The following is a 25,737-nucleotide window of genomic DNA, read 5'->3' on the forward strand; positions in this document are numbered from 1 at the left end:
GATCCGGCTCCCTTCAAAGAGCCATAAATCCCATCTCTACTTTGTGATCTACTGGTAGATGGCATCAACCTTTTGGGCTACAGTCATGAATCATTTTTCAGAATTAAATTATTAACTTTTCAGCTCAAGACCCAACAGAGGAATGTAGTATCTCCCATGCAGGACCCAAACTTACAAGAATACATTACCAATTCACCACTCATGACCTGCCTATAGTTTGTTGTATATTATGTCAAATGGCGTTAATAGCTTGTGAACTTGTACTGTAGATCTGTTCTACAGTATACTATTGATTGATTGAAATATGTACTAACAGTTTGCAGAATTACAGTACATTTCAAGCACAAACTCAATACAAAGACTGTTAACTGTGAGTGGACGACCCAATTAAGCATTACACTTGTTTACAAGAGGGTCCACCATGTTCAATTCATCAAAACATTTAGAGACGTACAAATAGTGGTTATGTTATATGGCTGTGTCTGTTGTTATCTCCGCCATGCTCTGACTGGACATATCCAGATCCATTATAAATAAACACACACAGAAAGCTCTTGTTAACATAAATGATCAGGGTATTCAGTTCCTTGGCCCCTGCTGGCAGAGTGGCCGTGCACGCAAGAAATGAGAGCACCAAGTTCCTTATGGACACTGCCAGTGTAGGAGAAAGAAGTACCTCGGTGCATCGCTTCCACGTATTTTCCATGTATTTTTGAAATATTTCACGTAAAATCGTAAAAACTTACTATGTAAGTGAATAGGGCTTGGATGTATAGCTGAAACCTTTGCACACATTTAGCGTCATGTAACTGTACATCATAGATACATCACAGACTGACGTCATAGCTGTCAGAGATACACATCATCCTGGGAGCCACACATGTATTATTAGCACTTGTTACTTGTGCAGGCAGTGCGTGCAAGTATACTGTGGTCGGCTGGATCCAAATGCATGGTAGGCTATGCGTGGTTATAATTGGCTGTTGATGGTGACGTAAGTAAGATATGTTTCAATGTTGGGTGGGTAAAAGGTATAACTCATAGGAATAGACTATGTGACAACCAGGTATAGTCTGGTGACCACCGGAGAGACGGGTGACAGCCGGAATGTAGACGGCACCCGGGTGAGCAGTATGGGTTAGCGCCCCAGCCTGTGTCCTCCGTGAGGAGGAAGCCCAACAAACCCTCGCGGTGAGGCCTTTAGGAGGGCCATTCAAGCAGCAAGCGGAGCCCGCAGCACCACCTTCTCGCTCGGGTGGAGTCTGCGGAACCATTGCCCACCACTCCTGAATGAAGTGTCTGGTGCTGGGACTCTGGTGCAACGCACAGGTCCTGGGCCTGGTGAGAGCAGGAGTGGACCTGGTGAGACGTAGGAAGGACCCGGACAGGAGTCAACCCACGGAGCCTAGTCCTTCCATGCGCCAGAAGCGTACCTCCCAGCCCTGGCAGAGTAGTTCTGGAGTAGTTCCAACGGATTGTGTGGCCCTGGTTTTGCCCTAGTGGGACTGATTGAGGGTACCTAGCTACTGGGACGTAAGTCGGGACTTGATCACCCCGGCTGGGTCGCCTGAGTGAGGGGTATGATGTTGGTAGACCCGAAACCCTGTTGACCTCAGGATACATCACTGAGGATACGTCCCAGGTGCATCCATGCGATGTATTTCTTAGTTAGTTATGTATGTATGTATGTATGTATGTATGTATGTATGTATGTATGTATGTATGTATGTATGTATGTATGTATGTATGTATGTATGTGTCGGTAAGAATGGTGGTCCCTTATTGGCTGTTGACGGTGACGTAACTAAGATACGCTTCAAGGTAGGTATATATATTTTATAGAGGAGCTGATCGTATGTTCTTAGAGGTCAGAGGTACTTGCGCGCTCTGCTTGCACACAAGTAGGCCATGCATGGCCTACTTGTGTGCAAGTTGGCACCTCGACAGAGTGCATGTCTAGTTAAACCCTGTAGCCCACCGTTATTATGTTGCAACCTCACGTTTGATTGGCTGAGAGGGATAATCCACGTCATGCCTCAGTGGACCGATTGGATACTTAAACCGTCAGTCTAGGCTTGTTTAGTTTTTCTATGTTTTATTTCTGCGTAGAGCACAAAACCAAATGTGCCGCATTAGTATCTGCTAATTTAGATACGGCTGGATCTTCCTCCCCGACCAAAGAATGGCCTGTGGCTTCGGGAGAATTATCGTCGGCTGTAATGTGGAAATAAAGTGCAGCGACGGGCAAATCCACCAAGTCATAGTGACCTCTCTGAACGAGGACAGCGAGAGCGTCAACGTGGAGTGGACCGAGAACGGAGACACAAAGGGGAAAGAGATTGAAGTGGAGAGTATCTTCGCTCTGAACCCAGATGTGGCTCCGGAGGAGGAGCCCGCCCAGCAACCCGCGCAGCCCCCGGCAGCGCCGCCAACGCAGACCCCGACTCAGCTGAAGAGCTGGAAGAAGTCCAGCTGTGTGAAGGAGGTGGAGAAACTCCAGGAGAAGAGGGAACGACGCCGGCAACAGCAGCAGGAGCTGAGAGAGAAGAGAGCGCAGGAGGGAGACACTCCCAACTGCGAGATCTTGTACATGATCAAGGACTTCCGAGCCAGTCTAGACTACAGACCTCTGACCCCGGGGGACGCCATTGAGGAACACAGGATATGCGTTTGCGTGCGGAAGCGCCCACTGAACAAAAAAGAGCTGACTGCGAAGGACCCGGACGTGACCACCATTCCCAATAAAGACGTGGTGATGGTCCATGAACCCAAACAGAAGGTGGACCTGACCCGCTACTTGGAGAACCAGACCTTCCGCTTCGACTACGCCTTCGACGACTCGACGACCAATGAGATGGTGTACAGGTTCACCGCCAGGCCTCTGGTGGAGACCATCTTTGAGAAGGGCATGGCTACCTGCTTCGCCTACGGACAGACGGGAAGTGGGAAAACACATACTATGGGCGGAGAGTTTTCCGGGAAGAACCAGGATTTCTCCAAAGGGATCTACGCATTAACGGCCCGGGATGTCTTTCTCATGCTGAAGACGCCCAACTATAAGGAGTTGGAACTGCAAGTGTATGCGACCTTCTTTGAGATCTACAGCGGGAAGGTGTTTGACCTGCTCAACGGCAAAGCTAAACTGAGGGTGTTGGAGGACAGCAAAAAGGAGGTGCAGGTGGTAGGACTGCAAGAGACGGAAGTCAAATGCACGGAGGACGTCCTGAAACTCATCGAGGTGGGAAACAGCTGCAGGACGTCGGGTCAGACGTCGGCCAACGCGCACTCTTCCAGGAGCCACGCCGTGTTCCAGATCATCCTGCGGCGGAAGGGGAAGGTCCACGGGAAGTTCTCGCTCATCGACCTGGCCGGAAACGAGAGGGGAGCCGACACGTTCAGCTCCGACCGCACGACTCGCCTGGAGGGAGCCGAGATCAACAAGAGTCTGCTGGCGCTGAAGGAGTGCATCAGGGCTCTGGGTCGCAACAAGCCTTACACTCCCTTCAGGGGCAGCAAGCTCACACAGGTCCTCAGGGACTCCTTCATCGGGGAGAATTCCCGCACGTGCATGATCGCCACCATATCTCCCGGCATGTCGTCGTGCGAGAACACCCTCAACACTCTGCGCTACGCCAACAGGGTGAAGGAGCTGACGATCGACACCAACCACATCACGGAAGGCAGTCGACCCTGCAACGTCCACGCGGGGAACCACCTGCTCGACGAGCAGAGCGAGGAGGACGCGTGTCCTCAGCTGTTCACCTTCCATGAGGCGGCCGTGTCCCAGATGATGGAGACGGAGGAGCAGGTTCTAGAAACCCACCGGGCCGTCGTCCAGGAGTCGATCCGCTGGCTGGCGGACGAGAAGGTGCTGTTGGCGATGACGGAGAAGGTGGACTACGACGTGGACTCGTATGTGAGCCAGGTGGAACAGATCCTAGGCCAGAAGATAGAGAGGCTCACAGAGCTTAAAGACAAGGTGAAGCTGTTCCGTTCTGCACTCCAGAAAGAGGAGCAGGCCAGTAAGCAGATCAACCCTTAACTTTATGCTATGGGGGCCCCCAGTAACAGAATCATTTAGCCTGTGAAGTCAGACAAGAATAAAAGGATTTCAGGCTAAATTAGTTACATTTATGAACCACTTAAACACTATTTCGTTGACATAGGGTCTGGGCTCCTCCCTTTTCCTCTCAAACCAAATCACTTTGCCAAAAAATAGCCAATCTACAAGCTCGCAATGCTTTGCAACGTGTCACTGTTGTGTGCTTGGAGATCTGCTATTTTTGCAGAATGTTTGCCCGCTATGACATTCCTAGAACAGGGGCGCTATAAACCCATGTGATAGGGGATAAACAGTACATGCGCTGGTGTAAAACCTGAGGAGGGAAGTCATCTTAGCTCGAGTTTATATTCATTTTCAACAGCAGCCATTGCACCTAATAGTTAGGATGTTGACGTAAGTGGAAGAAGATAACATATCCTGTTATGTGCAGATGCAATATGGGCTATAGTTAATCCCCAAGAACCACTAAAGGGGACAAGATCTTGGCAAGTCGGCTCACAGGTTCCAGCAGAGACTCCCATACTTCCCTTTCCCGGAACACATTAGCTAACTCTAACTGGGGGATCCCGAAGCATTCCCAGCTGGGCCAGCATGGAGATGTTCTCCACCCCATCTGGTCCTTGGTCTCCCTTGTCGGTTTCTTCCCAGCAATTGAGTGCTGTAGACGAATAACAGTCCAAGTCCAAATTTCATTCTGACCCCTCCACGAAAAGGCCTAGTTGTCCTGACCCCTTATCCATAATTTATACATTATGGATAATTGGTGTGAACTTAGACTGTTGCTCGTCTCTAGTACTCAATTATTAATGAAGAACGTTTTTGCCATCTTGGATTTGATGTATTTATTTGCATTTTATTCTGTTGGACTGCCTGTTTTTTTTTCTCTCTCTCTCTCTCTCTCTCTCTCTCTCTATCTCTCTCTCCTTTTTTCTATTTGTCCCCAATTTAGTCCTTGTCAATTCCCGCCACATTTGTCTTGTCCCTGTCCCGGTCAATATATCCCTACTGTAGACAACCATCTGTCTTCTCTAATACATTTGGCAGCTCGGCCAAGCTAGAGTCATCATGGATAAGTCAAACCCCGGGGACACGGGGTGTGTGCGTGTGCGTGCGTGCGTTTCGACATTTGCCTCTTTGTGCCAATAATCTGTTTGCCTATTATGACAGAATAAGGTTGTTTAAGTGGCTAAAGTATCATTAAAGGTAAAATGCCTCCAAATGCACCTCATTATTACAACATATTGTTATATTCAGGAATCCAGACCAGCTGACCTCCCTGTTTTCATGGATTAAATAAAATAATCCAGCCTTCCTTTTTGCTCACTAAGGAGGTCTATAGCCTATAGAAAATACCTCCAGGCCAGATGACGCACAAGTAGATACTAGATAGATATTAATAGACTCATGAAACATTTCAAATACCTTATTAATGCCCCTTGAGAGGAAGATACCAGCTCATTACCTCTCTTGTTTAGTCTAGCACAGGGCTATACTCTGCCTTTTGGCTCTACAGTATTATGTCTTGTAACTGATGCCGAAGGCATGGGGAGAGAGTATGTTTTGCACTCCGTCCGTGTGTGTGTCCGTCCTTCCGTCCGTCTGTGAACAGCTAATCTCCGGCACCGTTAACCCCGTCGATGCCAAACTTTGCACACACACTCCCTGGATGCCAACGATGAACCTCTGCCCTGCATTTTCCAGAACGGCCTGTTATAGCGCCACCATGAGGCAGCTTTTCACATTTTTGAGTGGTGTAAACCACTCCTACGACTGGCTTTGTTAGTTTACGTGTCTGTCTGTCTGTCTGTTCGTACCAAAAAATGAGCACGGTTGCTATGGTCACCCAGTTCACACGGGTGTGATTTCATTACGTCAGACATTACGTCAGACCACAGCTGATCAGTCTATATAAGACCTTACACCACTCAGTTCACACGGGTGTGATTTTTTACCTACAACTGCACCGATCTGCGTGAAACGTTGCATGCACACTCCCTAGAGGCCAAGGACAAACCTTTGACCTGTATTTTCCGCATCTGCCTTTTATAGCGCCAACAGGAGGCCGACTTTTGTAAAACACATTTTTTGATATTACTCCTCCAGATTCTGTCCAAAAATCTCACAAATCGTTACACAGTATCTCTATGGTCATGTGCTCAAGTCGGATCTGTCCGATATTTCATATTCCATCCTAATTGGCTATAATTGGCTTTCACAGTTTGCAAGATTGCCCCGTTTTGAACAAAAGCCTCAAATCATGAACGCAGCATGCAATTTACGTGATATCTTTCACACATTTTCTTACTAGGCCGAGGAATATATCCCACCCTTTTCACATTGGCCTGTTATAGGTTGATTTTTGCAAAACACATTTTTGGAACAAAATGCCTCAAATCATCCAATTGCCATCAAAGGCAAAGATGTTTATATTACTCCTAAACATTTTGCCAAACATCTCACACAGTCCTATCCTCCTGGTGGAGACCTGTGCCCAGAAGGGCACTTTTTCTAGTTCAAATTGTAATGCTTTGATATGCATCTGAATAGTTTTGAAGACTGGCCAATGATTTCCCCTCTTACAGTGTATGGTTTTGATGCTTCCCAAACAAAATGTATTTAGTTTATTTATTTCTAAAAAAAGGTCTTAACATTATTGAGCCTCCATGATCGGCCTTGTCTGTCAACATACAGTATACTTAATTACGCCAGAGGGGGTGGTTTAACGTCATTAATGCACGCCTGCGATGCTGCAGGAACGAGCCTGCAGGGCGAGTTCCGAAAGCAACGCAGGCGCAGTAATATTGCAATTATACAACAGTTACCCTTAAAACTAAGAAAATAGCTGAAAAAACATGTTTTTTTTTTTTTTAATGACAGATGTAGTCACTACGACCACAAATGTCCCAAGAAACTAGCTAGCCTATAGCCACCGAGTTTGCTGCGCTCTGGGAGAACAGAGCAGCTGAATTCTTTGTTTTGATGTGGAGTGGTGCTCGTTTGAACCACGGCTAGAAGGCTGTTTCAACAAATCAGATTGCTTCCTCGAAACCACCTGTTGTATAATGATTTATACTTACTGTAGTTGCGCAAATTGACCCCCTTTCCACCGGTTGGTTCCCAGCGGGAACCGGTTCAGTTCTTTTTGGTTCTTAGTCCATGAGCCAGAGCTCCAAAATTGGTGGGAACAACTAGACCTATATTAAATTGTTTATAGGATCAATACAGGTAAATCAATACATGATAACCCTTCCACAGTAGTAGCCTTTTCATATTTTCTATTATTTTGCATATTTTCCTACATAGGCCTAATGCCTCATTTGCATATTTAAAAATGTAAAACTTGTAATACAGTAAATCATTGTCTTCGTGTAAGTAATCAATTGGGGAAGTTTCATGGTGATAACAATCTAGTATGGTTTTTCCCACTCAATTCATAATTAACGTTCCAATTTTGGAGCTCTGGCTCATGGACTAAGAACCAAAAAGAACTGAACCCGTTCCCATTGGGAACCAACCGGTGGAAAAGGGGCCACATGTGTGCTTTTATAGACCTGCTATTTTCGGTGCACAACCAACTCCAAATCAGGCGTGTGTCATTGGTCACCAGCGGCACATGTCTCGCCATCCACAACCAATACTAAAGTGTTAGGTTAAAAATCACACCCGTGTTAACTGAGTGGTGCAAGGTCTTATATAGCCTGATCAGCTGTGGTCTGACGTAATGTCAGTGACCATAGCAACCATGCTCACCCGTACAGGCACAAACACACACGGGTACTACGGTGATGTCAGTGACGTCACATACTAACCATAGCAACCGCATGCTCACCCCTACAGGCACAAACACACACGGGTACTAACAAAGCCAGTTGTTGGAGTGGTTTGCACCACTCAAAAAAGAAGATTCTTGAATGTAACTAAATGGGCGTCCTCTCACATTGATTGATTGATTGATTGAAATATTTATTAACAGTTTGCAGAATTACTCAATACAAAGGCTGTTAACTGTGAGTGGACGACCCAATTAAGCATTACACTTGTTTACAATAGGGTCCACCATGTTCAATTCATCAAAACATTTAGAGACGTACAAATATACACTTCTATATAGACAAAGAACAGAACAGGAATTCATCATAATGGAGGTAAAAAGGGAAAAGAAACATATACAGTGAGGGAAAATATTATGTAGCCAAAATATTGTCCTAACACAAACATTAAATGCCATTGACAATGAATGGACAATGCTGAGTGTTTGTGTAAACACAAACATTGCGTAACACAAACATTGATGACGAAGGTGGGGATGCAAATTCTGATTGGCCGGAATGAGATGATGTCATCGTCATCATTTTTCGACTGCGGTCGAGATCCTGGATTTCACAATATCACGTCAGACTTTCCGGTTCTTCAATGCCGTCCCCAGTTCCTGCTTACTGAGGCCTGTGTCCCCAGCGATGACATCAGGGAACGACAGTTTTCTACCTCTGGTCTGCTTTGAGGCAGGACTCCATGCAGAGAAGAAGGGAAGATATAACCTCATTGTCAGCTCTGTAGCAGTGCTTTTGGTACTATTATTTTAGTTATGATTAGCACATGAAATGGTTAAAAAATTTAAGAAATGTGTCCATCATACATCATGTTCCGTGCTCAGCCAACAAATCATCCCTGTCATTCCGACCAATCACTTTTGGCGTCTTCACTTTTATGCCCTCACTTTTTACACTCAATGTGTACTTTGCTCAGCAAATCAAATCATCGCTATATATGGGGTGATCAGCCAATCAAATCATCGTGTTTGTGTTCACACGAACAGACATAGCTGGGCATAGGAGGGGCTAGCGCCATATAGGCTACATAAAATCACACCCGTATCATCTTCCAACATCGCTACCAATGTATACATATTTTATGACGTAATTATCAGACAAAACAAACATTAAACTCTGTCCATTTCAATAGCGTTTTTAATGTTTTTTTTAAAGGAGAATTCCATGCTAGAAGGCTTTCTTACCTTTATTTGTACGTCCCCACCAAAGAGGTCCAGGTGTTATTTTGTGCCAAAAGCGCATTATTGGCTATTTCCCCTACCATAAGCCCTCAATGAATTGAATTGAATTGAATTGAATTGAATTGAATTGAATTGAATTGAATTGAATTGAATTGAATTGAATTGAATTGAATTGAATTGAGCATTGGGGTGCTTATTTCCATCGCTCAAAAAAAAATCCTCTCTTCATAATGTAAATAGTATCCCAAATCGGCACACTTTACTACTTATTTTGATGGAAATACGCGAATTAGCACAAAAACCCAACCCCCATTGAGGGCTTATATTAGGGGAAATAGCCAATAACGCACTTTTGCACAAAATAACTCCTGGACCTCTTTGGTGGGGACGTAACAACTACAAATAAAGGTAAGAAAGCCTTCAAGCATTAAACATTAAACCTATAGGAGGGGCTAGTGCCCCTCAATAACATATTGTGCAGGAGAAGTTAGAAGCCAAGAGGCTTATCGAGAACTTCCCCTAATTTGAAGAATCAGACGCCAGTAATACGTACATACAGTACATGCATTACAAACATAATAACCACCTGCCTACACACCTATATACTCACTGACATAATCTAACTGTATATTTATCTACTGTGTTTTGGATGTGAGCTTTTTGTTTTTGTACAGTACTTCGATTTAAAGACCAGCAGGGATAGAGATTTGTTCAGCCTACGATCAGCCGCATTCCAATATACCTTATTGAGAACCGCCTAAGTAGAGAAGTATGAGAATTACAGTTGGGTGCCACCGATATTGTCCCTTATCATTTGACCCATTTAGGCCTGACCTCAAAATTTAAAAAAATCCTTCCAAATCCTCCAGTTTTCTGAAATAAATATTTTCACGATTTAAAAAAAATAGCAGACCTACAAGCTCGTAGCGCGCCACTCGGTGGCGCGCTATGAGCTTGTAGATCTGCTATTTTTCAATAGCTAAATTATAACATAATGTTTAAAACACCAAAAGGGGTTCCCGTCCAAAATGGGTTAACTGTCCTTTTGCGCAGATCACGCAAACCTCAGCAAAAAGAAAAGGACAATATTGATGGCCTCCAACTGTATGAATGAATATCTGAATGAAAAGAAAGAAAGAAAATAGAAGAAAGATAGACGGGGAAAGAGATACTGTACAGGCAAATAAAAGTAGTAGCAATAACAATAATAATGAATGTAATAGTGTAAGATAATATAATATATACAGTGCTATAATAATATAGCACTGTATAATAATAAGAAATAAGAAATTGCATCTGTCCACAAAAGATCACAGGATCTACTGAATGTGTCAAACTGACATATTGAGCCTATGACAGTATATGACAGTGTGGCCTCCCCCCAGTAGGCTACGTTCACATTCAGTAGATCCTGTGATCTTTTGTGGCCAGATGTAATTTATTTGGGTCTAGTAGGACTATAATAAATAATACAAAAATAAATCGCCATAACATAATTTGTAAAATCGCCCCATGCTCGAATACCCCCACCCCCTGTCAAAAATAACTAAAATCCCTAAAACTAAAGAAAGCAGCAAATGGAAAAAAATTAACACTCATCTTTTACTTTGTCTAATAACAACCTAAAACATGAACCTTGGTTGAAAAAAACTAAATTTGTCCTTTAAAAAAAAAAAACCCAATACAATGTAGATGTTTCCCAGGTTCTATATGTTCCCCACCATGCAAAAAAGGTTCCCCACTTAAAATAAACCTAAACCTAAACCAGAAACCTAACCTAGTAATTGTAGTAGGCCTAATTATAGTAAGCCTAAAGGTATTTTAGCAACTTATGGCCCCTACACACTGTAGCAGTTTTAAAGTTGTCGGCGAGTCATCAGATCGTTGTGTATTTCACACTGCAGGAGTCTTTTTTTAAAATCGGCTGTCATTATATCTTTGTGGCTTTCACACTAAACGATTGATCGCCGACCAGGGATCACACACTGCAAGAGTTCACCAAGATGCGATCCAGACCCGATACATATAGGCAGCGGCTACATCATTTGTTTTTTTATTCCAATTCATTTTGACATGCACGTGCAGGGCGCATCTCTCTCTCTCTCTCTCTCTCTCTCTGCCACACACACAGGAATAGCCATGCAGGCTACACACAGGGCGGCATGTTTGTGATAGCGCGATAGCGAGACAGGACGTTATAATCTTGAGTTTCATTAAATAACTCTGTCTCTCTCCGCGCGCGCGCACACACACACGCACACACACACACAGCGCACGAGGTCCAAACCAAAAGTTTGCTCTGCAATTCCGATGCGGTTTTACCGTTGTATCAACATTATTCAAGTGAAATGCGTAACGGCCATATTGGGCTAATATAGGCTACCAGTATGTGGGTAGCGCCGGTAGCCTACAGGGATTTACCGACGGAATGAAGGTTATATATACTATATACTAGCCAGGTATATATATCTGATCATCTATAGCCTACAGTCGACAGACTGTATCCAGTCGGCGACAGAGTCAAATATCAAACGTGCTAGATGTTCAGAAATGGTCAGGGAGGCGTCGGCGAGCGCTTTTATCGGCGCTGGAACTTCTCGCAGCTCCTTTCACAAATTCACACACAGCAAATATCGGGCTGTGGACGAGTCACGAGCCATAAGTCTTAGTGTTACTTTTAGTAGCACATTCTGATTTAAGCTCAGTCTTTGAACAATCCATTGAACTTTAGGCCTGCCTAGGCTACTTAACTGCTATCTAGTCTAGTCTTAGCCAACTAAAAAAGGAAATAAAACGTCTGGGTTTCCGAGGCTAACTAAAAATTAACACTGGCATAAAATAAACGAAAACATAATTGCTCAGACTCTTCAACAAAGATGGCAAAAACAAACATTCTTTGTTCTAAGATACCCATGTACCTGTCTAGATACTTCCTTAATGTTAACGAAGTCCACACCCACAACACCAGAGGGTGCAACGAACCATGTACAACCCAGATTCGGCACAAACAAGGGACTAAATTCTTTTCGCTCCTATGCCACCAAAATGTGGAACGCCCTACCAACTGTCATTAAGACATGCAAATCCCTTGACTCCTTCAAAACCGCTCTCAAAGGGCACCTACGGATGGCTGCAATTCGAAACTGGCCCCCGTAAAATCTGAATCCCCCCCCCCCCCCCCTTTTCCCCTCACTGTATATGTTTCTTTTCCCTTTTTACCTCCATTATGATGAATTCCTGTACTGTTCTTTGTCTATATAGAAGTGTCTATTTGTACGTCTCTAAATGTTTTGATGATTTGAACATGGTGGACCCTATTGGAAACAAGTGTAATGCTTAATTGGGTCGTCCACTCACAGTTAACAGCCTTTGTATTGAGTTTGTGCTTGAAATGTACTGTAATTCTGCAAACTGTTAATAAATTCTTCAATCAATCAATCAATGTACTTATAAATACAATTGTATAGTACAAAACACTGAAGTCCTTAAACCAGAAACGCTAACCCTAAACCCTAAGGTACGGGGAACATAGAACCTGGGAACATAGAATCTGGGGAACATAGGGATGACCCCATGTAGACAGATTTTAGCAGGCAATCCAAAAAGCACACACAAAGCAGACATTTGCACAAAATAATGAGGGGAGCAGGGCTATACCTCAATTCAATTCAATTCAATTCAATTTTATTAAAGTGTCAAATCACAACAAGTTGTCTCAAGACACTTTACAACCAACAAAGATCCACCCAGAGCAAGCAATATTGCGACAATGGTAACGAAAAACTCCCCTTTAGGAAGAAACGTCAGGCAGAACCCGACTCTAGGGTGGGCGGCCATCTGCCTCGACCGTGTCGGGGGAGAGGGGGGGAGGGTAGAGGGGAATAGGAAGAAAGAATAGAAGAGAGATAGACAGGGTGGGCTCCATGGAGGGGCCTGGTCCACATCTGGTCCAGGTCGTGCACTGTGAGGCCGGGTCCTGCACGGTCACACTTCTGGTGGGCTCCATGAAGTGGCCTGGTCCACGGTCACACTCGGCAGTCAGTTGGGGGTTAATATTAGAGGTCCACGGAACTGCGAAGTGGAGGACAAAAAGAGACTCCGGGGAAGGATTCCCCGGATGTTGGGTTAGTGGCAGGCCTTACTGGAGCCTATACAGTGTATATTACAAGCACTGCTGGGAGACTGCTGGGCTCCATGAAGTGGCCTGGTCCACGGTCACACTCGGCAGTCAGTTGGGGGTTAATATTAGAGGTCCACGGAACTGCGAAGTGGAGGACAAAAAGAGACTCCGGGGAAGGATTCCCCGGATGTTGGGTTAGTGGCAGGCCTTACTGGAGCCTATACAGTGTATATTACAAGCACTGCTGGGAGACAAACCCACACAAACAATGTACAATTATGGTATTTAGCAGACACACAACACAGGTGCGGGGTTTGGTGGGAGGTTCCCCTTACTCAGTTCTCACCCTTATGACTTTATCGGGTGAGCGAGTACTGGAGACAAGTCTAGCTATAGGCTTTGTCGTAGAGAAAGGTTTTCAACCTAGTCTTGAATGTGCAGAGCGTGTCAGCCCCACGGACCGAAGCCGGGAGAAGGTTCAAGTGACACTAAAGGCTAAGGAGAATAGATAAGTTTTAAGCAAAGATTTAAAGGTAATTATGGGACTGGGCAGCTCTGATGTCAAAGGCCCGCTCACCCTTTGACCTTTTGTTGGTCACAATCACATCCAGCTGGTCGGCCGACCTCAAAGCCCCAGGTGGGCTGTAATTAGAAATGAGGTCTGCAAGGGATGATGTAGAAGTATTATAGTAACATAATGGGGAACAAGAAAAGGACAACTTTATTAGAAAAAAACGAGTAAATTGAGAATAAAATCACACCCGTGTGAAGTAAGTGGTGCAACTCCGTGTGGGGGTCCCCGGGGGTGGGGGGGGGGGGGGGATTCCAGACCCACAGGAACGCACCCAGGGTGCCGGCCTGATTCCGGCGAGCCACCCCGTGTCCAAAAAGGTTGAGAAATGACAGAGTTACCGTGTGGGGGTCCCTCTACTGTACCCTGTATTGTACTGTACTGTACTGCAGGGGTTCTCAACCCGTGGGTCGCGACCCCTCGGGGGGTCGCCAAATTATTTTAGGGGGTCCCCAAATTATTTTCAAAAACAAAATATATATATATTTTTTTAAATTTTATTTTCACGATTTTTCAAAAATAGCAGACCTACAAGCTCGTAGCGCTATGAGCTTGTAGATCTGCTATTTTTCAATAGCTAAATTATAACAATGCTTAAAACACTGCTCAATGCTCAATGCTTAAATTATAACAATGCTTAAAACACCAAAAGGGGTTCCCGCCCAAGGGGTTCCCAACCAAAAGGGGTTCCGGGGGTCCCCGGCCAAAAACGTTGAGAACCCCTGCTGTACTGTACTGTACTGTACTGTACTGTACTGTACTGTACTGTACTGTACTGTACTGTACTGTACTGGCACACCTGAAATCCCCATATATACAGTTAATATGTGCGTGTGTGTTTGTGTGTGTGTTAGGTTGCGCACAGGTGGTGAAAAACAACCATGCTGTTTTCGTGCTCAGACATACCCAGGCAGCCAGCCAGCCACCCACACACATAGTCACTTAAGGAAGTGGTTTGCACCACTTAAAAAGCAACAAAAACAGTACATGTAACAAGTTCAAAACAAGTGAAGTTAAAATAGCACATCTACAATGCGTGAGCTCTGCTATTTTCAAATGCCCGAAATGAAATGGTTGATGTATGTTGTTGTGTAATAATAATCAAAATCTACAAAGGAACTAGTAACTAAAAATTTGTACCCGAGATGTAGTGGAGTAGAAGTAAAAGTACTGAAAATACTTGGAAAATACTCCAGGAAAAGTAAAAGTACCTCAACATTTGGTGTCAAGACAGTACTTGAGTAAATACATTTAGTTACTTTACACCACTGAGAATATCCCTGATTTGCCATTAGGCCGTGGCACTATTCTAGTTTGATCCCCTGTGTAGTTCTATTAGTAGCACTTGTCAGAAGATATGGCCCCTTTGTTAGGGGCCCCCGGTCTGCGTTAGAGTTCTCATCGGGCCGAAAATTAAAGCCTGGCCCTAACTGGGCCCTAACTGGGCCCTAACTGATCAGGCCCGAGGCCCGGCCCGACTAATTAGCATAGATGTTAGGTCGGGTTTGTGCAGAATTTGAGAACTCTACACAGAGTAAAAGTGAAACGCCAGTCAGCATCATCTTCATAATAGATAAATACACAAACAAATTAAATATTTTTTCATGGAGCACGAGGCCCGGCCCGGCCCTACTGTTTAGCATACATTTTAGGCCCGGCCCTACCCTAAAAGGTCGGGTCGGGTCGGGCCTGGTCGGGTTCGGGCAGAGTTTGAGAACTTTAGACTCTGCACGTTGAAGTGTCCCATGGAGCGAAACACTTTAATCCCAAACTGTTTGTATAACTAGACTTACACCGGGGCTCCACCGGGCGCGTCAGCGTCGCGTCTCCGTCACCGTCAGGGAATGTTCCCTTTTTAATCAATGAAGGGTGGCTCCACTGCCCGCGTTGCGTGACATTAACGTGTGCATTAAAATTGAACCGGTGCGTTTTTTGACGCACGTGACGGAGACGCAACTCGTCTGGTGGAGCCCTGGCGTTAGATAGCATTTTATACAGACTTATAGCATGTTACGTAGACAGCACTAGAATTGCATTTTATGTAGTCATAGCACTGTATAGTATATGTATAGCATAGTATAGTATGTATGGTTTATATGTATAGTTTCATTATATAGATATTCCACGGTTACGTTCTTAGCTTACGCGTGTTTCATGATAACTACTTTTTATGTATGTGATATATTGCCATGCTTTTTGTTTTTGCTTAATGTAAATCGCTCTGGATTAAGAGCGTCTGCTGAATGCCTAAATTGTAATTGTAAATTGTTCCCCTCTCCGAGCGGTCATCATAACCATCTGAGCCGAGCGGTCATCATAACCATCTGAGCCGAGCGGTCATCATAACCATCTGAGCCGAGCGGTCATCATAACCATCTGAGCCGAGCGGTCATCATAACCATCTGAGCCGAGCGGTCATCATAACCATCTGAGCCGAGCGGTCATCATAACCATCTGAGCCGAGCGGTCATCATAACCATCTGAGCCGAGCGGTCATCATAACCATCTGAGCCGACCACAAAGGTCTTCCTTCCTTTCTCCCTATTGGGGTTCTGCGCTCGTTTTGAACTGGGTCCAACCATACAATAACAACACACACACACATGGTATACCATAGTGGTTTTCAACCAGTGGTCCGGGGACCACCAGTGGTCCTTGAGGGGGCTCCAGGTGGTCCCCCTATAGCTAAATGATGGGGAGTTGGTAACCAAATGGACCCTTTATTAGATCTTTAACTTTTTGAGAGTGTAAAATGAAACCAAACGGTTAGTTTTCATTTCACACTCTCAAAAGTAAAATTATTGTTAAACATCTGCTTTACTTAACTTGCAAGAGGTCTACACAATTGGAGAATGTAGGAGAATTGTTATTTTGATCAATGTTGCCACATCAACACAGCATGGAATCTTATCCAACGGTAAAATATTCAAAGTTTTGGGTGTGGTGGTCTGTGGCTCATAATGCCAAATAAATGATGCCTTGGTATGAAAAGGATTGAAAACCAACTGGTATACAGCCTGCCTGCCTGCTGGCTACCTGTGTCTGAGCACGAAAATAGCATGTGTGACCAGATTTGACTGAGAGCCTGTCATCGTGCAACCTCCAGCTTTTCACCAGAGGAGAAAAACTTTTTTTTTTATCCAAAATGAGTTAATAGCACAGGCAGACTCTTCACATACTAGAGCATGTCTGAAATAAGTGTCAGAGCTGAAATCGACATGTACATATGAAATAAATGCTTAAACATGTAGCTAGGTGTAATGTTAGAGACCACAGAAGTGAACCTTTCAAGCCTGTTTTCTCAACTCGCTGTTTTCTGCAAGACATTATATACGCCATATCTCCAAAACTGGTGGGTCAAACTGAACAACCAATATGTCAATTCCCTGCTTTCATATGAAAAAAAAAGAAAATTCAATGGCAGTCCCTCAGCGTGGGACCCCCACGCGGAGTCGCACCACTCACTTCACACGGGTGTGACTTTCTATTTTTATTTAACAAGAATTGACAGCCAAATTGGATGCGTTAGCATAAACACAAAGTGGTCATAGGGTCATAGGGTTGGCCGGACAGTTTGTGCTTTCCCTGACCTGCTATTTTTCATGCTGGAACAAGGGAGTTGCCTGCAGCGCTTCCCGCTCATGTCTTGCACCATACCAGGTTGATTTATGTCTCCCCACTCTCCCCCTGTCAGCGAGGAAGCCTTTAAAACTCCAGCGAATCCTTGCATCGGTGCAACAACCAACAAGAAGAAGTCTTACCTCCAGCACCGACTTGCATCGGTCAAATTAATCCAGACGGACACCATGGCTTGGGTGAAAGAACTGCTCATGTTTCATGCTGCTTTATTTGCTCTCATTTCACACGGTGAGTTATAGTATTTTAAATGTAGCTATGACCATTTTGCATGTGTTTGCATCCTCGTTTCACCCGCACAGTAAAATGCTCATTGTTAGCGCTGAGGATTTCATACTGTGTGACATTGCTCGTTGTGTTGCATTTTGCATCCATCCTTGTGTTTCATCATAAAGCAAAGCATGCATGCGTCATAACGCATCATAATGCATGTTTATACAGACTTATAGCATGTTACGTAGACAGCACTAGAATTGCATTTTATAGTATATATGTATAGTAGGGCTATAGTATGTATAGTTTATAGTTTCATTATATAGATATTCCACGGTTATGTTCTTAGCTTACGCATGTTCATGATAACTACTTTTTATGTATGTGATGTATTGCCATGCTTTTGTTCTTGCTTAATGTAACCCCTTTTGGTGTTTTAAGCATTATGTTAAGCATATACTTTAGCTGTTGAAAAATAGCAGATCTACAAGCTCACAGCGCGGCACTCAGTGCCGTGCTATGAGCTTGTAGATCTGCTATTTTTGAAAAATCGTGAAAATGTGGTGCAAATCTTTGTATATATATTCTTTCAGAGCGAACGTTTTTAACTCAAATCCTTGGTTGTGGGCGCGCCCTTGCAACAACATATTTTCAGTTGGTGGCCAATTACGTATATTTTTTGGGGTCCTTGACATTCAAATATTGAGAATCATATAGGTATTTCAGAAAAGAAAAGATTCTCGACGTTAGGCCTAAATGGGTTTTAAACTTGCATTTCTGTATCCTTTCAGGCGAGGCCATATTGGGGGGCAGAGAGGTGGAGCCACCACACTCGCGTCCCTACATGGCATCCATCCAGGTCGCTCAGGGAGAGACCACGAGGCACGAGTGTGGCGGCTTTCTGGTGGCTCCTCAGTGGGTCATGACTGCAGCTCACTGTCAACCAGCAGGGTGAGTCTCTGGTGGCTCCTCAGTGGGTCATGACTGCAGCTCACTGTCAACCAGCAGGGTGAGTCTCTGGTGGCTCCTCAGTGGGTCATGACTGCAGCTCACTGTCAACCAGCAGGGTGAGTCTCTGGTGGCTCCTCAGTGGGTCATGACTGCAGCTCACTGTCAACCAGCAGGGTGAGTCTCTGGTGGCTCCTCAGTGGGTCATGACTGCAGCTCACTGTCAACCAGCAGGGTGAGTCTCTGGTGGCTCCTCAGTGGGTCATGACTGCAGCTCACTGTCAACCAGCAGGGTGAGTCTCTGGTGGCTCCTCAGTGGGTCATGACTGCAGCTCACTGTCAACCAGCAGGGTGAGTCTCTGGTGGCTCCTCAGTGGGTCATGACTGCAGCTCACTGCCAACCAGCAGGGTGAGTCTCTGGTGGCTCTGACTGCAGCTCACTGTCAACCAGCAGGGTGAGTCTCTGGTGGCTCCTCAGTGGGTCATGACTGCAGCTCACTGCCAACCAGCAGGGTGAGTCTCTGGTGGCTCCTCAGTGGGTCATGACTGCAGCTCACTGTCAACCAGCAGGGTGAGTCTCTGGTGGCTCCTCAGTGGGTCATGACTGCAGCTCACTGCCAACCAGCAGGGTGAGTCTCTGCGGCTCTGACTGCAGCTCACTGTCAACCAGCAGGGTGAGTTTCTGGTGGCTCCTCAGTGGGTCATGACTGCAGCTCACTGCCAACCATGCAGGGTGAGTTTCTGGTGGCTCCTCAGTGGGTCATGACTGCAGCTCACTGTCAACCAGCAGGGTGAGAAGAGAACACCTAAGGCTCCATTTTCGTCCATTTCGCTCCATTTCTTATCCCTAAACATATTTGCCATTTTTTACTATTTTAAAACATTTAAAAATAGTTCAACTAGCCAATATACATTGACACGTTGTTAGCTTGTAGACCGGCTATTTGTACTCTTTTAAAAGGTTTTTAAATAGTAAAAAAAATAAGTTTTTGGCAGCAATCTTGAATAGTTTTAGTCACATTTTAGTCACCTGGAATGTTTTGGTGTCTAGTTTTAGTCGACTAAATATCATAAGATTTTAGTCGACTTTAATCTACAGTTGATTTAGTCGACTAAGAGGTTTTGGCGGGCCTTGATGCCGTCGTAATGACTGATTTTACAATTGCTGAAAATAGCTGATCTACAAGCTCACTAGCTTGTAGATCTGCTATTTTCAGCGTGAAACCAAGTGTAAAATGACTTTATTTATACTGGCTCTCTTGTCCACTAGTCCCTTCCTAACATTTTAGTTTTTATTTGTTGAAGAAATTGTCAATATATTTAGTCTTAGTTTTAGTCATCATAGCTTAGTTTTCATTTAGTTTTCGACAGTGAAAAAAGGTAGTCGACATTTTTCGTTTTCGTTTTAGTCGACAAAAACAACAGTGTTAATATGATTCGAATATGCTGTTTCCTCAGGGGAATGAAAGTACTGCTGGGGGCCCATTCCCTGAGTCAACCTGAAGAGACAAAGCAAACCTTTGATATTATACAAGCTCACAGTCACCCACAATACGACCCGACGAATTATGATAACGACATTGCCCTAATCAAGGTAAATATGAACAAACCAAAAGTATTATTATTATTATTATTATTATTAAGTATAATTTGTAAATGATTGAGTGTTTACTTTACTTTACTTTACTTTATTTGTTTATTTAGTCGGGACAGTATATTAATGATTACATTAAAAATGCAGTGTAAATATACCAGATTTAGCAAAACATGCTAATTTCCATCTGCAGTCCCCAGACATCAAACATCAAACAATACAAACAGGACTGACATACAGGACATAGCATACAAATACTAGTAAGAATAAAAAATAAGAAAAGATTAAACTATTATTAGGGTCATTGATAAAACAAATACCTAGTACATAGCATACAAATACCTAGTACATTTCAACGTAATAAGACTAGTAAGAATAAAAAATAAGAAAAGATTAAACTATTATTAGGGTCATTGATAAAACATGCGGCCATTATACGGAAGAGAGATGAAAGCCTTATCGAGACTATTTCTATATGTCTAAAGCTCAAACCACACCTGTAGGGACTCCCTGGAACAAAACCGTTTTTGAGGTCAACCACACCAATGCAACTCAATGAGTTGACTCGTCCCGACCCAACCCTTTGGTGTGGTTTGGGCTTAAAGCTGCTATAAGCAATAATATGTCAACATTTGAATTTTTTTTCTCTTCTTCTTCTTGGTATTCAGACAGCCAGCAATAGGTAGAACGCTCCCCCAAAAAATTTAATCTCTGTGACACATCTAGGGGCCGCAATCTGCATTCAAGGATGTTCCTAGAAGCTTTGTCATTGGTCGAAAGAAAACCCGGTCGCAATGACTAACCATTAGACAGGCAAAATGACAAAGCTTCTAGGAAAATCTTTGAATGCAGATCGCGGCCCCTAGATGTGTCACAGAGACATTTTCTTTGGGAGCGTTCTACCTATTGCTGGCTGTCAACAAAGAAAAGTCCTTAAAATGTGTGATATATTATTGCTTATAGCAGCATTAAAAGGGGGTGCAAAATAATATGACTTAGAAAGAAACGTACTGTATAACCACCTCTATTCTATTCAACCACTAACACTATGTTCTTTGTGCCTATAATTTATTATTCACACGGACACTTCACATGATGAAGTCAAGTGGCTTAATCAATCAAGCCTGATTTATACATCTCAGTGGGTTTTAATTGCGACCTTGTAGATCTGCTATTGGACCAATTATTTTAAAATGTTTGCCCATGCATGTAATGACATGCCCCAAAATAGGGACCCATTCTGGGCGGGAACCCCTTTTGGTGTTTGAAGCATCGTGTTATATACTTTAGCTATTGAAAAATAGCAGGTGCCGCGCTACGAGCTTGTAGGTCTGCCATTTTGGAAAAATCGTGAAAATGTGGCGCAAATCTTTGAATAGGTATATATTAATAGGGAGGGGGGGGGGGGGGGGTTGGTCCCTGGAACAACATATTTTGAGATGGGGGTCGGCGGCCAAATACATATCATTCTGGGGCTCTTGAATTGACATGAAATAGCTTTCCAGAAAACTGTCAACATTTGTAGAATCGACCCCAGGTCTCATCACAATTTAAAGGATAATTCCATGCTAGAAGGCTTTGTTACCTTTATTTGTAGTTGTTACGTCCCCACCAAAGAGGTCCAGGTGTTATTTTTTGTTATTTCCCCTACCATAAGCCCTCAACGAATTGAATTGAATTGAATTGCATTGAATTGAATTGAATTGAATTGAATTGAATTGAATTGAATTGAATTGAATTGAATTGAATTGAATTGAATTGAATTGAATTGAATTGAATTGAATTGAATTGAATTGAATGGGGCATTGGGGTGTTGTGCTAATTCGCTTATTTCCATCACTCAAAATTCTTTTTTTTAAATATATCCTCTCTTCATAATGTAAATCGTATCCCAAGCGGCACACTTTACTACATATTTCGATGGAAACCCAACCCCCATTGAGGGCTTATATTAGGGGAAATAGCCAATAATGCACTTTTGCACAAAATATAACACCTGGACCTCTTTGGTGGGGACGTAACAACTACAAATAAAGGTAAGAAAGCCTTCTATAGCATGGAATTCTCCTTGAATCCGCTGCTGTGGACTTTCCGCAGCTGGACCGTCCGGTCACCGTAACCGAGGCCGTGAGAGAAGTGAAGTACCTGCGAGCGGGCGGCGCCAACCCCGACACAGGCGACGCGGTGGACACGGCGGGCTGGGGCTCCGTCAACAACCTGGAGGGCAGGGCGGACAGGCTGAAGGAGCTGACCGTCAAGCTGCTGGACAAGAGGCTGTGCGGACGCGACGACTACTACGGCACTAAGTTCACGGCGAACATGATGTGCGCGCACAACAGGAGGCCCATAGAGGACAGCTGTGACGTACGTTTGCATGCAGTGGGGGCTGCAGCGGGGTCGTTTTTGTGGCAGCATTTTGATTTTAGTTTTTAGTCATAGGGCTATATCTTATTGCGCCACCCCTTATCCCTAAACTAATCCCTAAACTATCACCATGACACTTCCCCAATTGAGTACTTACACGAAGACAATGATTTATTGTATTACAACATTTACATTTTCAAATATGCAAATGAGGCATTATGTAGGAAAATATGCAAAAATAATCGAAAATGTGAAAAAGCTACTACTGTGGAAGGGTTATCATGTATTCATTTACTTCTATTGATCCTATATGAACAATTTATAGGTCTAGTTTTTCCCACCAATTTTGGAGTTCTGGCTCATGGACTAAGAACCAAAAAGAACTGAACCGGTGGAAAGGGGGGGGGGGGGGTCACTGTGACACGCGTTGTGAGCGGCTAGATCCGCTACATTTTTTTTGAAACATTTCGAAAATATGGTTCTCGGGTGGGATTCAAATACGTCGTCAATTTGGAGTCCTTTTGCCATGGAAACCTTTGAGAACCACACCGCAGGGTCTCTGGTGTTGTTTATGTCGATCCGTATGTGATCAGTCGGTGGTGGAAAGTACTTTTACTTAAGTACTGTACTTAAGTACAATTTTGAGGAATTTGTACTTTACTTGAGTATTTCCAATTTCCAGTACAGTAACATTTGTACTTTTACTTCACTACAATTAATTGAAAACTTTAGTTACTATAGTTACTTTGGCGATTTTAAAAAACACAACACAACTATACATTTCGGCCATTTGAAAAAATAGCCGATCTACAAGCTCACAATGCGTCGCGTTGCGACGCATTGTGAGCTTGTAGATCGGCTATTTTCAACAGATTTTGTACACATTTTGAACTTGTGAAATGGGACATTCTGCAATATGAATACTTTAACTTTTAGTACTTTAAGTGCATTTTGATGCCGATACTTTTATACTATTACTCAAGTACATTCTCAACTCCGTACTTTTACTTGTAACAAAGTACTTGCAGTATTGGTGTACTTTTACTTAAGTAAAACAACTGAGTACTTTTTCCCACCACTGGTGATCAGTGTAATGTGTGTGTGTTCTCTTTGCAGGGGGACTCCGGGGGTCCTCTGCTCTACAACGGCACGGCGGTGGGCCTCACCTCCAACGGAGGCGTGAAGTGCGGCCAGGCCAGAAAGCCTGGCGTCTACACGGTTATCTCCAAGTACACCGATTGGATCGACAACACCCTGGCGCTGTAGACCGATTGGATCGACAACACCCTGGCGCTGTAGACCCCCACTGTAGACCCCCACTGTAGACCCCCACTGTAGACCCCCACTGTAGACCCCCACTGTAGACCCACTGTAGACCCCCACTGTAGACCCCCACTGTAGACCCCCACTGTAGACCCCCACTGTAGACACCCCACTGTAGACCCCCACTGTAGACCCACTGTAGACCCCCACTGTAGACCCCCACTGTAGACCCCCCACTGTAGACCCACTGTAGACCCCCACTGTAGACCCCCACTGTAGACCCCCACTGTAGACTCACTGTAGACCCCCACTGTAGACCCCCACTGTAGACCCACTGTAGACCCCCACTGTAGACCCCCACTGTAGACCCCCACTGTAGACCCCCACTGTAGACCCCCACTGTAGACCCACTATAGACCCCCACTGTAGACCCCCCACTGTAGACACCCCCACTGTAGACCCCCACTGTAGACCCCCACTGTAGACCCACTATAGACCCCCACTGTAGACCCCCCACTGTAGACCCCCACTGTAGACCCCCACTGTAGACCCCCACTGTAGACTCACTGTAGACCCCCACTGTAGACCCCCACTGTAGACCCACTGTAGACCCCCACTGTAGACCCCCACTGTAGACCCACTATAGACCCCCACTGTAGACCCCCACTGTAGACCCCCACTGTAGACCCCCAAAATGTACGCCAGAACACTATTAATCAAACATGTTTTTGGACACTGCGCTTCATTTCACTGACAGCCCCTTAACCCATTTAGACCTGAGGACGATTCTACAAATAAATGCCTTCTAAATCCTGACAGTTTTCTGAAAAACCTCTCGTTTCTGTGTCAGTCAGTCGTTCTCAAACAAAAAATGTGTTGTTCCAGGGACCCCCCCAGAAGCATTAAAGATTTGAGTTAAAAACGTTCACTGTGCAAGAATATATATTCAAAGGTTTGCGCCTGCACATTTTCTCAATTTTTCAATTTTTTCAAAATTGTAGATCTGCTACTTTTCAATAGTATAACGTAATGCTTAATACACCAAAAGGGGTTTGTTGACGAAATTGTCAGTATATTTAGTTATAGTTTTAGTCATCATCACTTTAGTTTCTATGTAGTTTTGTCAGTGAAAAAAGGTTTTTAGTCGAGGAAATCAACACTGGGATGAAATATAGTTTTGTGCAAGCTCTAAAACCATGCAGTTACATGAAGAGATATGATGGAGAAAGAGAGAAAAGCAACACAGATCAATCAGGTCAATAACAGATGTATACTACATTTTTATTTGATTTTACTGTTTGTGTTTGTTGCGTAACTTTTGTTTTGAAAATTGCTTTATAAATAAAATGTACGTACTACTTACTGAACCACTTGGTTATCGGGTCACCAGGGTGTTACGGACGAACAGACTTCCTCTGTTAGCTGATCTAAGTTTGGTTGGATCTTGTCCAGACAGACAGACAGACAGACAGACAAGACAGACAGACAGACCCTTTCGTAAATCTCTTTGCCTCATAGAGCGATGCTGTTACAAAATCACTCTTGTTCAATTGTCTGAGTTTATTTTTGAAAAACAGAAAATGAGAGTAAATTAAGTTAGTGAACAAAGAGAGAAAAATTAACCTTTTGGGGTGCATAAGACATGGGTTAAGGTTAGGGTTAGGTGTGCTGCCCCGTGGGAGGTTAGGTTTAGGGTGAGGGTTTGAGATAGTTTGTAGTTGTAGGACTAATGACTGGTCTAACCAATGAGACTAGTCTAAACCAAAAACTGTCTAAACTAAGAATTAAGAAAAAAGAACCGGCCTTTTACATGAATTCAGACATTGCTCATTTTGACAACTTAACACCAGCTAAATCAAAACGACAATCATGTCCTCAAGCTGTCTATGAGTTAAGGTCTATGTAATGGAGATTTTTTTATAGGAGTGGAAAAAAAGAATAGTGCATTAGTGCA

At 44.0% G+C, this 25,737-nt stretch overlaps 2 protein-coding genes across 3 annotated transcripts; both read left to right on the forward strand.

Moving 5' to 3' along the window:
* Nucleotides 1-2,182: 2,182 nt before the first annotated feature.
* Nucleotides 2,183-4,042, forward strand: LOC306942647 (kinesin-like protein KIF2A; the record flags this gene model as incomplete). Its single annotated transcript, XM_079528655.1, has 1 exon — nucleotides 2,183-4,042. The coding sequence occupies one exon, from the start codon at nucleotides 2,183-2,185 to the stop codon at nucleotides 4,040-4,042; it is 1,860 nt and encodes a 619-aa protein (XP_079384781.1).
* A 13,468-nt stretch (nucleotides 4,043-17,510) lies between these two features.
* On the forward strand, nucleotides 17,511-23,846 carry cfd (complement factor D (adipsin)). Of its 2 annotated transcripts, XM_079527645.1 has the most exons (6): nucleotides 17,511-17,632; nucleotides 18,406-18,565; nucleotides 20,021-20,156; nucleotides 22,254-22,520; nucleotides 23,637-23,778; nucleotides 23,825-23,846. In XM_079527645.1, exons 1-6 carry the CDS (start codon nucleotides 17,572-17,574, stop codon nucleotides 23,830-23,832), a joined length of 774 nt encoding a protein of 257 aa, XP_079383771.1. In that variant the 5' UTR covers nucleotides 17,511-17,571; the 3' UTR covers nucleotides 23,833-23,846. The 2 variants fall into 2 exon arrangements, with proteins under 2 accessions (XP_079383771.1, XP_079383770.1); XM_079527644.1 differs by having other exon boundaries at nucleotides 23,637-23,840.
* Nucleotides 23,847-25,737: the final 1,891 nt, after the last annotated feature.

The sequence above is a fragment of the Electrona antarctica genome, assembly GCF_951216825.1.
Source record: "Electrona antarctica genome assembly, chromosome: 18".
Taxonomy (NCBI): Eukaryota; Metazoa; Chordata; class Actinopteri; order Myctophiformes; family Myctophidae; genus Electrona; species Electrona antarctica.